At 29.2% G+C, this 17,088-nt stretch overlaps 1 protein-coding gene across 5 annotated transcripts in view; it reads right to left on the bottom strand.

Moving 5' to 3' along the window:
* Positions 1-1,493: 1,493 nt before the first annotated feature.
* Positions 1,494-17,088, bottom strand: part of AdamTS-A (ADAM metallopeptidase with thrombospondin type 1 motif A) — an 854,579-nt gene continuing 838,984 nt past the window's right edge. For all 5 annotated transcript variants that reach the window (XM_075374246.1, XM_075374249.1, XM_075374251.1 and 2 more), the window contains 5 exons: positions 15,827-15,968; positions 14,314-14,497; positions 6,799-6,929; positions 5,297-5,493; positions 1,494-2,026 (listed from right to left, as the gene is read on the bottom strand). In XM_075374246.1, the coding sequence (XP_075230361.1) occupies positions 1,937-2,026; positions 5,297-5,493; positions 6,799-6,929; positions 14,314-14,497; positions 15,827-15,968 (744 nt within the window). In that variant the 3' untranslated portion in view covers positions 1,494-1,936. The remainder of the gene's footprint in view (positions 2,027-5,296; positions 5,494-6,798; positions 6,930-14,313; positions 14,498-15,826; positions 15,969-17,088) is intronic.

Below are 17,088 nucleotides of genomic sequence, written 5' to 3'. Positions count from 1 at the left end.
ATTAATAATAAATAATATGATAACTGAAATTTATCTTCTGGCATTTAACTATTCATACTTAATCTGATGGTTAACAGAGATTGTAAAGAAACAATTTTCTAAACAACAGTTTATTATTTTTTTTAATAATTCATATAAATTATTAAAAATTAATTGGTTAATGAAATTACATAATTATTTGATGAAGGTAAAAAAATATTTTTTGCTTTCTTCAAATCAGAATAACTTATAATAATGCAGAATGCCCTTAAGTTATCACTAACAGAAAATTAAAATTGTATGTGTGTGTGCATGCACGCACATGAGTGAGAGAAATATATTTGATACTTATCCAAAAGAAAACAGAAAAAGATAGAGAGAGAGAGAGAGAAACTAACAACAGGATGTATAGTAGTGCTCTGTATGTGAAATTGAATTAGATTTAAGTAACTGCTGTGTTCTATGCTGGAATGCGTTAAATAAATTTCTTTAATAAAAATTTAATAAATGTTAAAACGAAATGTAATATTATGAAGTTAAAATTAAATAATTCATAGAATAAAAATGAATTTATATTAAATCAACTTGGCAGTGTTTCTTAAATATCAGTAAAATCTGCCGTAAATAATGGTTATGGCAGTGAAAATATTAAATAAAAGGAGTAAAGAGCTACAAAATATTGCAACACATTATCACATACCTTTCTATCTTGTAATAATATAAAGCCGTCTGGTAACTATAATTATGTAATGTGCCACACAGGAAAAAAATATAAAATAAATTTTTTATAAACTAGTAAAGTTGAAAAAATTAGTAACTTTACTGTTGAAAATAATTAAATTCCAATCATTTTAAATGCTTAAACAGATTTAAAAATTAGGCTTTTACTCCTTATAAAAAGAATAATTACATTATTATAAGTAAGCAATTATATTAAATGTTTAATTCTAATTATATATTTTTAAAAACACACTAATTTCAATTGCTTAGAAGAAAAATAATTTTATTTTTATTTTGGGAAACGACTTAATAGTTGACTCATAGTAATACATTTCACAATTCATAAAATTAATGTACACTCCTTACCAATATAAAGAAAGAGAGAGTATTTTGCTAACATAAAAAATACATATATCGGTGGGTTATATTGCACCGTCATCATGGCACAAATATCTTGACTGCACAACACCAAATTCACAACATTTAATTAAATATTTTTTGTAGAGTAACAGCACATATAAAAATAAATACGCTGATGGAAAAAAGTTCTGTATAAAATTACAGTATATTTAATAAGACATTCAAGCTTATTATACACATAAATAATGTAAAATAAAGATTATTAATGAACAGTCACCGATAAAAAAATTGACACATACTTAAAAAATAATAAATAAATAATTATTTATTTGTAATTAAATAAAAATTTAATTATAATTGAATAAAATAATAATAATAATAATAATAATAATAATAATAATAACAATAATAATAATGAACACAAGACTAAAAATAATACTGAGGATGTTTTTATACATAAATTAGTACTAGCAGAATGAATAAAGTATTTACTGATATAGATTATAACTAGACTTTCGTATATACAGTATATTCAAATTAAATTAATGAATCGATTAATTATATGATAATTAATTAAATCATGTGCTAAAAATAATTTACTAGGTAACAAAGATATAAGTTCGCTTATTTTTCTGGCAGTGTAATGAAAGCACATCTAAATGTACATTTTAAAAATATTTACAGATATTCATATTTAACATTACATGTGCTTTCCCCTTAGTTGCTTATTCTTTGAAAAAATTTTTTCATAAATATTTTTAATTGATGACAACTGGAATTAAGTTGATTCTTGCAAAGCTTCGACTCATCGTAGCAGTATGCATGAGATCGTTCTCAAAATTTGAGAATCTTTTTTCATATTGTTTTAAAATATTTACTATGGAGGTAAAACATCTAGTTTCATACCAGTTGTTGGACTACAAGTACCGCAGTATCCTCCACATTTTCCAGAAACTTTTCTACGGTCCTAGAAAAAAATTAATGACATAAAATAGATAAACATTGATCACTGAGAAGTAATTGCTAATATGATTATTTATCCCCCCAAAACATGTAATCAAATAATTTTATTTATTTTTTTTATTTTTAATATCTTTTTCAAAAAAAAAATGATCATATTTTAAAAGGTTTTAAACATTTTTGAATTACCTTATGAATACACAACAATTCTACTGTAAAACAATCTGCTTAAGTAATTAATATGTTGGCTGTTACAGTGTGTGTGTGGATGTGAGTATGCATTCCCCAAGGACCAAAAAAAGACTTAATGTTGTTGGAAAAGTGTTAAGTATAACAAAAAAGAAAAATGCCAGATCATCGGTGTTTCTTGTGGGACAAGTATAATAAATACACTAACCATGTACTGTGAAATCACCATATTTATACAAAAACTGAATTTGTTATTTATCAAATTTTTCTATCACTGTTTTTTTATTTTAGTTAATCTTTTTGATTACTTTTATGATTTATTTCTAATATTCTTTTTGAAACCAGAATTATTATTTTATAAGTTAATTACTAATTTCCTTTCATCACTTTTGTTTACTTTTATCCTATTTTTGTAATTATTATATTTCAGGTTATAAATTTTAACATTTACAATTATGAAACTCTGCATGCGCATGAATTCTTTTCAGTGACTGCAAATACTGGGGACATCAATTTAACAATCTTTTTTGCTCCTGTAAGACAGTGGACTGCAACCAGCGAGGGTTATTTTTTTCAAGGTCCGATCGGTCGCGAAATATAAACCCGCACAAAAATCGGATGAACCTTTGCACGTATGTGTTGAGCAGCGTCTCTAGTATGGCCTTCAATCACGCCGTGTCACTTTGTTGAGTTCTGAACATGCAGCTAGCACGTAAACATATCTACAACAATCTCCCGCCAAGTGTGAAGTGCGTGCGGCGATTCGATTTCTTCAGGCTGAGGGGTGTAATGCAGCTGAAATTCATCGACGAATAAGTAATGTGTACTGTGAAACTTCAATGAGTGACAGCAAAGTGCGACAATAGTGCAGAAACTTTAAAGCAGGACGTACAGATGTTCATGATGCAGGCGGTCAGGGAAGGAAGCAAGTGTCAACCAATGATCTCATTGAGCAAGTGGATGAGGCAATTCGAGAAAATCATCGATTCACAATTTCTGTATTGAGTGATTAGTTTCCTTAAATTTCAAGGTCAGCTCTCTACACCATTGTGAGTGAGTACCGCAAACTGTGTGCAAGATGGGTTCCCAAGATGCTGTCCGACCATCACAAAACAATGAGAATGGACGCCTCCCTAACATTTCTCCAGTGCTACCACAATGAAGGAGAAGATTTTTTGAACAAAATTGTCACAGGGAACGATACATGGGTCCAGTTCGAAACTAAAGAAACAAAAGAACAATCCAAACAGTGGATGCATTCTCATTCTCCCAGTAAACCAAAGAAGTTCAAGCGAACCTTCTCCAACAGAAAGTGTATGGCTACTGTGTTCTGGGATCAGAATGGAGTTCTCTTGGTGGAATTCATGGTATGTGGCATGACCATCACTGCAGCCTCATACTGCATGACACTTCAATGTCTACGAAGGGCAATTCAGAATAAGCGGAGAGGAATGTTGTCATCAGGCATTGTATTTCTCCATGACAATGCTCGGCTGCACACTGCAGCTGTAACAAAGAAGCTCCTGCAGCGTTTTCATTGGGAAGTGTTTGATCACCCACCATACAGCCCGGACTTGGCTCCATCCGATTTTCACCTCTTTGCTCACATGAAACACTGTCTAGGAGGACAACATTTTGGCACAGACATCCGAGCTGGAGACCAGCATAGAAACATGGCTGAAAACACAGGCGGCTTTTCTATGATGAGGGTATTGGAAAGTTGGTACCATGCTATGACAAATGTCTAAATCGGAGTGGCGACTATGTAGAGACATAGCATAACTATGTAAGTACTTGTTACAAATAAAAATTTTTTTATTTTCACTGTAGTTTTAATTTTGTGACTGATTGGACCTTGAAAAAAAATAACCTTCGTATAATATATATATATTTATATGATGTAAATATTATTTTATATTACATAAATTATTATATTATATCTATTAGTATTATTATTTATTAATTAAAAACAATATAATTTTTGTATGGTTTTTTCAGCTTAAAAGGCAATAAATAAATAAATTTTGCTCAGAAATATGGCTGCCAAAAAAAACAGTTAATCCACTTATCATAGCAATCCTAAACATACTCTTCACTAACAATAAAGTTAGAAGTAAAAGTATTGAAGTGTTAAAAGAACAGAATAAACTTAAAAATAAAACCGTGAATAAATATGTAGAGGAAGAAAGATACGGTGTAGAACAGCAAATATAGTCATTCAAATTCACTCTAAATTTGTTACAAGAACAAAAAAAATTCAAAGGTTTAATTTTAAAATGAAGATTTTGTTCAAGGAAATTAAAATATTTAAAAAAGTAAATAGAAACACCAAGCTGAAAATGAACAAACACTGATGAAAAATTGTTTTGCAGGAACTGGCTTCTAATATTTAATAAAAAAGTTTTCTTAGTGCTTCAAAAATTCTTTAAAATTTCATTATTTTAAATTAAATGAATTCTGCGTAAATAAATTTTGAAAATTTTCTGTATTGTCAAGGGTGGCAGGACACTCATAATTGGAGCTTCTACCTCAGCCAATGAATTTCAAGCACAATTCTAAAGTCCAATCGTTAAATTTTGATTGACAAATTAACAGTTCTGATTAGTTTATTGAATGTAGTGAGTGGTTGTTACAACAGATAATCTATCATGTGAAACTGAAATAGAATTTTGTTTATCGTTCAATGGATACCTCGACAGCTCATTTTTCTGAAATTCTGTAAACTACTGATGAGTCTGATATAAACATGAACAATGTGATGAAATTGCTCTCTACTGTTGATCAGTAAACAAAAAAAGATGTTAGGCATGCAGAAAATAAATTTTTGTATAAAATTTTATTTTTGTTATGAACCAATAAATCAGGAAACCATAAATTCAAAATTTCATAGATAGGCAAATATCAAAAGCCTAACTGCTTCTAATCTAAGACTCATTGCTGATTGTTAATGACAGTAAAAATGCTTGAGTGGCATAAGGTAATAAAAACATGTCTAAAAAGAATTGGTTTTTCAATAATGTTTTAAGACCAACTTATGAATTCAAAAGGTAAAAAAGGAAAAATAATGGAAGTAAAATTAAAAACTAACCTCATCAACTGTAATTTGATGTGATGCATGTGAACCTAAGCTTTGCCATTCTGTATATGGTGAGACACGTAAACCTGTACCTACTAAATTTATACTGAATTTACCTTGTGGACATTTTGTTCTGCTATAACAGTCTCCAGCCTCTCCAAATCGTACTCTTTTTCCTTTTATCTGACGTGAAAATGTCCAGTCTTTTGCTAAAAAAAAAAAAATAAATAATAAAAAATAAATATAAAAATTATATCAGAAGAAAGAAAAAAAATTGATTAATATCGTTATGGTTCTAGAATATTCGATAATGAATTGAGGATAACTACAAAACTTTATAATGTATTTCTATAAGGTATCAATCATACTGAAATGTTTATTAACCTCTCTTAGTTAACATATTCCTAAGCGGCAGTCTACATAGAAGTATTATAAACTACAATTTACTCAGAAAATAATATTCTACAATAATCGCCATTAAAAAGTTTGTTTGAATGTTGTATTTTTCCCATCCAAACAATTTTTAATTTAAAAAACAATATTAATGTATTTAAAAAAATACAATTGAAATAATATTTTTAATTAAAAAATTAATACATTTAAAATATATTTTAACTTAAAATTGTATGTATGAAATTATATTTAGTAAAGAAAAAATAATAATTAAAATAATTTTTTATCTATACAGAATATAAAAATAAACATATATTTGAAATGATTAGTTAAAATTTTAATAGTAATAGTGAAGTTACATATGACATTAAACATTATACTTTTTTTTCTAATGTATACATTGCATTGTTCAACTTGTGAACAATAAGCAACCCTCCGCATGCCCTAATAAGATGAGGATAATATGTAAGACATGTAAATGAGGTGTAATCTTGTAGAGATAAGGCTGATCATTTCTGAGATATGTGGTTAATTGAACTCCAACCACTAAAATACAGTGGTATCCACTGCCTAGTATTCAAATCTGTATAAAAACAACCAACTTTTACTAGGAATTGAATCTCAGAACCTTTTTTTTAAACATAATACATGTTTAAAAAATTATATGATTAAAAGATTGTTAATCACTTTAAAAGATTCTTACTAAAAGAAAAAACAACTGCAAATTTAAAAAAATAAATTAAAAAATATGCAAAGCAAAATGAGGTATTAATACACAATACATTAATATACCGGAACTCGTAAACAACAGAATATGGGAGGTAATGAAGTCAACTGTATGAATTAGTACTCAGAGATTTTGTTAAACATACATTTCTGAAAAATAAAACAAATTTTAGACTAAAAAGTAAAATTTCCTAATTAAAAAAAAATTATAATATTAATTCAAGTTTTTTTAACAGTACTAACAGAAATATAAACAAAAATATATGACAATATTTATATCTCATGATTTTATGGTGCTGCCACTTGAGGTGTGGTAACAAAAGGTCAACCAAAGTGGTTCTATTGTTAATCTAAATAATAATGAAATGTTATTTCAAATTAAAACTGTGACTTACTATCAACAATAAGAGTAGTAACATTAATTCTGATTTTTTCAAATATTGTTAATCCTGAAGTGCTACTCTTAGGATCTATAAAAAAGGAACAATTTTCTATCCTTCCTGGACAAGTATCTGGATTGGCAAGCCTAAACAAAAAAAAAATCATTATAAAGGTTAAGTAATTTTAGGAGATGAAAGTAAGCTCCTAGTAGTTTAGAATTGGATATAAATAAGATCAAATTGTAATTTTGCTCACAGCTTCTTGTGATATACAAACCTGAGAACTAGTAAAAAAAAATCTGCCATCTATGAAATAAAAATAAAATCATATTAGAAAAGCTGAAATGGTTGTTATATTGGAATGTTAATTTTCTTAGTCTTAAAATGCTGGCAAATTATAATTTTTAAAAATATGTTCATGATTTTGATTTATTTATTTATACATAGAATAGTAACGGCAGATTGAAGCTCAATAGCAGTCACTATTATGAATAATAATGAATCTTGTAGAGCATGAAAAAATGGCATTAAAAAAATACACATATACGCAGTAGATTCCGGATAATCGGACAATTTTGGAACCGGGGCTAAATGGCCCTATTAAGCCATATTAATGAAAAATGTGGAGTTATGCACAAATAGTGTATACAGGTGTATTCTAATTATTAAAGTTGAATTACTATTCTGAATTTTATTTCTAATACTAAGATTAGATGAACAGTATTATAAATTACAACATAATAAAAATTTAAATACTCTACCATGCAATACTTATCTAATAAAATACAGTACATTATTTACTATCCTTTAACATTACATAGCTACATATAAAAACAGGGCTATTACATTTAAAAAGAACTGGTACAATGCATTACTGAGTAGTTTTTGTAATCTTACATAATTAAAAAGAAAACACAAAATAATTGATAAACAAAATAGAGGTACAAAATACAGTAATGATTGCTATTTATGATAAGTAAAATAAAAAATTAACTGTAATTTCTCTTACTTGTTAAAATTTTTGAAAAAATTATTTTATTTTTCTTTGTCATCTCCGTTTTAATACTTGGCTTTCTACAGTTTTTGCACAGACTCACAGTTCTTCTAGTGGGCGTTCTTCACTACCTTCTTGTATAAAACACTGCTGAAGTCTGTCAATGAATTTTTTTACACTTGTTTAGATATACGTTTGACATCAGGTTCATCTTCATCTTCAGTCTCATCCAGTTGTTGAGTAACAGTAATTTTTTTAATTATTTCTTCATTACCGGTTTCATTCTCATCAAAGCATTGTATTTTTTCATCTGTATTTGAAAACTCTTAAAAATTTTGAACCTGGCGCTGTAAAAAACATAATCAATGTCATCAGCATCGATTGTTTCAGTATTATTACCAGCATTGACTTTTAAACCAATTTTACCAAAGCCATTTCTGACAGTGCTACTTTTCACTTCATCCCAACTATTGGCTATGAACTGAAATGCTTGCAACAAATTTACACATGCACTAACATCTTTAGCCGAAGCCAAGGAAGGAAGGTATTTCCTTCAATTTCTTGTAAAACTTAGTTTAAAAGTAACTTGGTTTACTTTGGTGAATAGATTAAAAATTTTTATTATTATCATGTCAAGTAGTTGAATTAAACTTGTTCTATTTGATGGCAGAAACTCAATTTGAATGTTTCGTAAATCTACATTAGGATGGGCAGCACAGTTACCAATAAACAGGCACATCATTATTGATTTTTTTTCTGTAACTCGTTGTCCCAAGCACTCAGCCAATCACGAAAAATTACACTCATCCAAGTTTTTTTATTATAATAGTATGCACAGGTAAACTCTCCATTCTAACTCACTTAAAAACATTGTGGTTTAACTGCTTTACCAATAACAAGAAGTTTTAATTTGTCACTGCCAGATGTATTCGTGCTACAAAGCACAGTAATTCGATCTATTGGTTTTTTGAGCCAGATAACTCAATGTCTTTGTAACAGAGACCCATCCAGCGTAGCGCAATAAAACAGACCCATTTTGTCTGCGTTATATTGTCATCGGGTGAATATTTCTTCATTATTTCAATAACTTTAGAGCTCTTCCATGATTCAACACTGTCAGTATTGACACTTGCCTTTTCACTGTGACCTTTTTTAAATTTTATTTCATATATCCATTTCCAACGTGTCTGTTGCTTTGAAATAACAGTGTCCCAATTTTTTTGCAAGCTCATCTGCTTTTTGTTTTAGCATAGGACAACTGCCACTTACTCCTCAACTAATAAGGGTAGAAAACCATTCATTTAAAGCTTTCTCACAAGTGGGTCCCACGTTTTTTTTTTTTTTTTGAGATGTTCCTTCATGTTGTTAGACCATTCACTACGAAGAGTTTCTTCTTGTTGTAAAATCTGAGCTGTTGCAGTTTCTGATGCTCCTACTAGTTCTGCAAGTTTATGCTGACCAGTGTTTGGTGGATAATTTTTTATTTTGTCTAGCAAAGTAATTCTTTCTGCCAATGTCATGTCCTTGCATGGCATGGCAGAAAATTGGATAAATTATGAACACTGACTTTTAACTAAACTAACATATCAAAATAAAGAGATAAAAGTGATTAAAAAAATTTAAATGATTAACAAAAGAAAGTAAAAAGATAAGCAAAAGTGATTAAAAATAATTATAGAAAAATGATAATAACAGCACCATACACAATGAACAGACTCACAATGAAGAAAATAAAAGCATTTGTTTCGTCATAACTGCATAATGTCATCTTGTCGCCACGCACCACGTACAGTGCAGATCAGTGATAGAAAGAAGTTACCTCTCTCAATACAACATTTAAAAATAATGAAGCGTTTTAAATCACAAATAAAATAATGATATTTTAGAAGTAAAAGAAAGAAACGAACGAGCTAGTGGGCCTTATAAGCAGCATTTTGGACCGTTAAACCAGCATAATTTTAATGAATTATACCAATATGTTTCTGTTTTAACAGAAATGTCCCAACTGAGCGACTGCCCCGAATAACCAGTGGTCTTACTAACCGGAATCCACTGTATATATATTAAAAATAGAAAATAATAGAACTCCTTATGCTTATGTAGAATTAAAATAAAATGAAATCAACACTAATGACAAATAACTAATCCATACAAGGGTTGAACCTGCTACCTTCATTGTCCCAATATCTACTTAAACAGATCGACCCAAAATCACTGATCAATAATATACTATTTCCATCTTGGCTAAAAAAAACACAGATCTCCCAAAATACTAAACAAAATAAATGACTGCTGTCTAGTTGGGGATCTTGAAGTAATCCTTTGATTGTTTTTACTTCCTTGTATGAAGTAAAGGAAATATCTATTTTGACTAGTTTCGGCGTGATGTCTGTACATACATATATATATACGTATGTAAAGACGTATTATGATGATATGTCATAAGTGGTACTTATTTTCATCGGTTCCAGACTTATAGTCAAATGAAATTTTAATTAATGAAATATTTGGATTTTAAAAGGGGAAGGCACATTGGTTCGAATTAGACTTCATCTCCTTTTTCTTTTAACCTTTTTTTTTAAATTTAAATATATTAATTTAATAATAATTATTAACTTCTGACTTAAAAAGCTTTACAAGAAATAGTAATTCAATAACAACAAAAAAAATTATGAAAAAATATCATAAGTTATTAATGAAATAAAATTTTATGTACTTTTCATTTTAAAAAAAAAATGTGTATATGTAATTTAATAGCCATAAAAGGAAGTCATCTAGTGTCCACATCAGATTTTTTGTTTAATTTTGCAATCCCTCTGTCAGTAGACTGCTCCTCTTGCTAACCAGCCTTTCTTTCATCTTTGACTCCTTTACTCCCTTTACTGTTCTATTTTAACTGGACACCCAATGGATCTGCACTAAGGCTATGGGGATCTGCTAGAGTAAATGCATTATTGGTATCTGTGTCATTTGGTAGGGATAATTTGCTTAAGGACCTGTCTGGTGACTGTAAAAATAACCCTGAGGTGGTTATTGGGTAGCGTGGTTGGATTCCTGTACACAGTATTAGGCTTTTTTTTTATGCAAGTTTGTAAGGGAATAAATTTATATTCAACAGAAAAATAATATACATGACTTACATGCAACAAGAAAATAATACATGCTACCTGTACAATATATGTTTTTTTAATTAGATTGGCATTATAAAATGGAACTAGCTATTCGTTTTTAAAACAAATTTAAATACATTAATATTCTCAATTGTGCTTTTGGAACACCTTTTTGGACTATTATACTAATCTGCATCAGTTATGCTACTGGTAGTTTATTATTTAATTATACATTCTATAAAATTAGTTTTTGTAAGGTAATCTGTACTAATAAGTCTTTTATTTTCATTATTGTGTATACATTTTCTATCTGGTTTACTCTCTGATGATTGTCTTACATAAGAAACCTCTGTTCTTGTATATAAAACCGTCTCTTATCTGAAAAAATCACTATCTTCCATTTGTTAGCAATATAATTCTTTACTTTTGTTCAGTAAAACCTTTACTTCATCTTGATTGGTGTTAAAATTTGTTTTTTTTTTCTTTGGTACTCATCCCTTTCCAGCTTCTAACTAATTAGAAATGTCTTCCAGATTCTAAAACCTTTCAGCCTATTCTGAACTGTCCTCACAAAAAGATTTATTCCACTGACCTCCAAGTTATGTCTTGTTTATAGCTTATAACCTTAGTTTTATTATAGTTTCTCTGATCAATAAACAAACAACAGTAGCACTTGTTTTATATTTATAATTCCAATTTCCTTTTAGAGTCAAAGAAAATGATCCTGTCAATAAAAATCTATGTAGAATTGCAATATTAGCAACTAAAACACCAACATTTTTGTGTTATTTGTCTTTTTGCTTGATGAATTAATTCATCACATTAGCTCAATGCTTGTGAATCGGAATATAAAAATAAAACTTCTGCGGAATAAGAAAAATGGTATGCCTGACCGGGATTCGAACTCAGGACCTGCAGATGAAAGGCCAGATGCTACCACTCTGCCACAAAGTTCATCTTTGATTTATTCTTTAGTGCTGTTGACAAAGTAACAATCTTAGATGATTTCCTTCAAGTTTTATTCTTTTTCATTGCAATAAAAACACAAATAAAATAAATAAGGAACGTACAATGCTTCCGGAAAACAAACATGATAAAATCATTCTAAAAATTCAATATTTCAATAAGACACCACCAAAACTACAAACAAAGATGATCATAACTTCTAATAATATCAGTTACGTCAGACTGCAAAATCCTATGTAAAGTTAGTTAATCATATGTTACTTACCAAGAGGTTGAGACTAAAAACAAACAACCCAAACAGAGATTTGGATTAATTTTTTGCTGTTGTATAGAGTGGGCTGGAAGTCCCTTTAAACTGTAATAAATCCAGCTTAATTGGGCTCTACTGCTGCCAAATCTCATCACTGATATTGCTGACTGCTACTAGAAAAGGTGGAGTGGATGTGCCATGGTAGGGATCATTCAATATGTTCATTCGTAGTGGGCTAACCTTAGTTATAGTTGAATGTGGAACAATGGTGGATACGAGTATGTTCACTGATGAAGAGCGTTTGTTAGCTTGTATATGGGTTCATAAACATCCACATACCGGAAAAACATTGGAGAATATTATGAATGACTGTGTGTTCTGGGAAATTGTTACCATTACAACAAACATTACTGACAAGGGAGAAGAAGGCTTTTGCAACAGGAAGTGTTCTTGATGCAGAGGAAGGCTGAGCATTAGAGCTGAGACATGTCTTACTGTGGAGGTATCGATTCAATGATCACCAATGAAATCAACATGTAAACATTCTACAGAATTAGGCATTCCAAGATAGACAATGACAGACCATATGCAGAAGGACTTGAAAGTTAAATGTTTTCGTCCAACCACAGTTAATCAGCTGAGTGATAATGATCTTGAACGATGTGTTTATGCATTTCAGTTATTGCTTGAATGCTTTCCAAGAGCAAACGATAAAAAGAATGTTATGTTCTCAGGCAATTTATCGAAGCTCTCATAATTTTTTTCTGGGCAAATGACAATCCTCATTTTTTTGAGGAAATCAAACACCATCTGTCTTGTGTTATGATTTGGGCTGGGATGACAGCTGAACATTTCCTTGGTCCTTATTTTTTCGATGTCACAGTTAATCAAAACAATTATCTGAGAATGATTGACGAGTGGTTGCTTCAAGAATTAACAACAAAAGGAATCACTGATATCATTACGTTTCAGCAAGAAAGTGCTCCAGCACATTTTGCTTTGAATATCTGCAGATGCTTCAATGAAATTTTTCCGAATCACCTTATTGGATATGGGTCAGAAGAGTTACTGGCTCCACTGCCTTGGCCAGCAAGAAGTCCTGACCTCACCACAACCGACAATGTACTCTGAGGTTTTGTAAAAGAAGAGATCCAAAAACGCAGATACGTCTATAATGAGCAGCTCCAAGGCACTGTTTGGTCAGCATTTGAAATGATCATCCCTGATACGCTGTTGCAGTTGAACAACCAGACATGGAGATGCATACAGCTGTGCTTTGAACATGGTGGAACCCACACAGACATTTTAGATCCATAGAAGGTAAGCTTAACCTATCCTAATAATTTCATAGCTAGTGTAAAGGGAATTCCCCCAACCCTGTAATTCATATCTCTATAGAATATTTTCAATTCTGAAGCTCTGAAAGGAAAAATAAATATTTTCTTTATTTCATGGAATAATGGATATTTTAATTGCTTCCTCAACCTAATGATGGAAAGAATAATACTGATTCTTTTATTTTTCAATGACAAAAAAAATCATGTTTCATACAACTAGCTTTGGTTCTAGATTAAGAGAAAACATTCATAGATAATTTTATTAATATTAAATCATACCAAACCAAAAGAAAGAGCAGGTCAACACATAAACACAGAATACAACAAACACACAACTGCATTTTTAAAATACTATGTAACATTTATGAGAATCTGCAATTCACTTGAATGTTGGCAACTCACATACAATGCATTATTTCAAAAGAACAAATGCAACAGAGGTGTACAAGAATGTTAATTAAATTTTGGTAAATCATTCACATCTTACAGGCAGGTAATAATTTTAATCATTGAATTAATCAGATAATACCAAACATTTGGGAGATATTACTATTTGAAAATATTAAAGAATCACAGTGTAAAGAGTAGTATACCATGAATTATGAAACACTGTTCATAGGGAAATTTTTAATGTATTTCAATTACAAGCCTACTGAATGTCAGTAAAAACATTAAAATTGTTTCTAACCAGACTAATCTTCACCACAAAAAAAAATAATTTTTCTATTGGGATATAATAATCTGTAATCAGCAAGATGAGTTTAAAATGACAATCCAGTATGTTTATACTTGTTGAATGGGTTGATGTACAATCGTAAACAGTTGACAATGTGAATCCTTAAATGAATAAATTACTGCAATTTTAAAACATACCTGCAATCATATATTTCAGCATAATTTTCTCTATCTCCAGTGGGAAGTGTAATATATTCTTTTGGATGAGAAGTGTTCATATTGTGACAATACACTGACAGGTTTCTATCCATTACACTCAATATATATTCTCTATCTACTTTTCTGCCAACTTGCTGTAAATCTCTGCACGAAGTGTAGGCACCTTTAAAAAAGCAAAAAGCACAAATATAAATCTCTCAGGTCGATAGAATTATATATCAGTAATTCAGAGTAACTTTGATCAGCTAATTAATTATAAATAAAAACATGTTTCAAAAATTTGGTGCATACTGATAAAACTTTACCCAATAAAATGTCTAGAAACATATGTCAAAAAGAATTAATATGAAAATATTATAATTACCTTCTAAAGGAAAGTTGATAACAGTATTTTAAAATATGGCAGGTAGATTTTTGGTACTTTTCACATCTTGAATGAAACAAAGTATAGCAAAATTTGTTGAAAATGAGGGTTGAAGAAAACATCAAGTCCAAAAAGTGTGTAAAATCTAAATTTATTATTTTAGCTTCAGGACAATGATAAATTTCACAATCATCAAAACAATCCTTTTGCCTACTAGATTTTAGTTTACAGCTGGTGGATAACCCACAAACACTTAAGTGATCTTAATCTTTTTGTTCTACTGAAAGATATATGTCTAGGATGAAAGTTAATGTCAAGTATATCAGTGTAAGGAGGATTATATTGAAAAATAAATATCATTCAATCCTTATGATTCATCTAAAGTCACTGAAGAAGAAAACATTCTGATATAGGTTTTTATAAATATTTTTATTATAAAATTTGTCTAGTTTACTGTAGTGGACATTAACATTTCTTAAATTAGCATCATTTGTGATAATCAGTCAAAAATCAAACAAATAAAAGTACTGCCTTTTTTAAAGTTCCTCTTCTTTTTGAAGTTTCCTTTACATTTAATTATTAAAATTTTCACATGGCAGTCTATATATTTTAATAACATTCTATGGATGCTGACATCAAAGACAATTTTTTAATTTGAATAATGTATAGTAAAAATAAAAAATGTTTTTTACTTTTAACATTGACAAAATTCTTTGTGTAATGTTTTATAATGTAATTATGAAAATTAAATTATACACCAAAAGTCATTAACATCAACAGGGGTTCTTTAATTTGTGCCTTCATTTCAGTGGTTTATATTATATAACAGAATTGAATATATAAGTATGAAAAAATGTATAATATTGCAAAAAAAAGAAGAGGTTTATGAAAAAATAATTTTATAAACTATTATAAAATAATGATTTGGACCCCGTTAAGGTACATTACATGATGAGGTATTACAGATTATAGATTAAATATTCAACTATTACTTGTATTTCAATTTTCAATAAAGTAAATTGTATAATGACACAATGAATAATTTATTTCATGTCACAATTTTTCATTTTTATGAATTTTTAAGTTTAGAAAAAATGAATAAGAAAATCTAAATTCAGAATAACTTACATCGTTTTTGATTGCATTTTCGTTTACGTTTTGGTTTCAGATGTTCAGCACAATGTCTTCTAGCAACTTTCTTTTTATCAGATTCATTATAACAGAATAAGCGACGAACTTGTCTTCCTTTTTTACCACATGGATGTGAACACTGTCAAAATTCAATAAAATCAAACAAATTAAACTTTACATAGAATGAAGATTTTATTTAACAGATACAGGAATCATATACAATAGTAAGTCACATTATAGCAATTAAAAAACTAAGTCAAGATTAAGTGCAAGAACAATGCTTATAACAAAATATATCTGTGTGTCTTAATAATAAGCAAATTTTAATGTTGGTGGTTAAAAAACTGGTTAAATAAAAACAGCACTAAACAATTAAATCATTTTACTTCAGGGTTTAATTTTCTCAGTTAGGCATGCAAAATTATAACCATAAATATTAATCATAACTAATGAAAAAAGAAGAATTAAAAATCTATCTTGAGTAAAAATAACCAAGCAGGCAGATAATTTGGTGTGTTACAGAAAATTATTAGTAAAATTTCTATTGAATTAAATTTACATAACTGATAACATATGTTTGTTTTCATTAACTAAACAAATTTTTGAAAAAGCTTTTAGGGAGAGGAAAGCCATTAGACTATGATGTTATGAGAATGTAATTTTATAAACCATTATAAGGAACTGTACCCCATAAAGGTACATTAATTATGCAGTGTTACAGATAATTTTTTTTTTTTTTTTTTTGCTTGATTATATAGGCATGAAGCTTGTGTGTGGGATATGGAAATGGAATTTTGTAGCGTATGAAAAATGCCATGCCTGACTGGGATTAAAACACAGGACCTCGGATGAAAGACCAAGATGCTACCACTTTGTGCCATGGAGATTGGCATTATTATTACTTGTATTTCAGTTTTCAGTAAATTGTAGAATGAGACAATGAACAATTTCATGTCAAAATTTTTCATTTTTATGAATTTTTAAGTTTAGTAAAAAAAATTAATAAAAAAGATGAATTCAGGCATAATAGAATAAGAAATCTTGGATTATCTCTAAAAACGGCAATTAATGACAGTTTATTATTTAATTATGAAGCATCGTTATTATAAACATCGTTTATAGATGGACAGACTAAAAAATATACAAACACTCATTTTCATGATGCAAGAAATTGAACAAATTTATAAGGACCCTCAACAACCATTGAGGGACCATAAGAACATCATTATTTGAAAATGAAGACACCTTATACAGGGCTA

This window comes from Lycorma delicatula, chromosome 8 (assembly GCF_047948215.1).
Source record: "Lycorma delicatula isolate Av1 chromosome 8, ASM4794821v1, whole genome shotgun sequence".
Lineage (NCBI taxonomy): Eukaryota > Metazoa > Arthropoda > Insecta > Hemiptera > Fulgoridae > Lycorma > Lycorma delicatula.
Note: the sequence above shows the minus strand (reverse complement) of the source record. Positions and strands in the feature narration are given on the sequence as shown.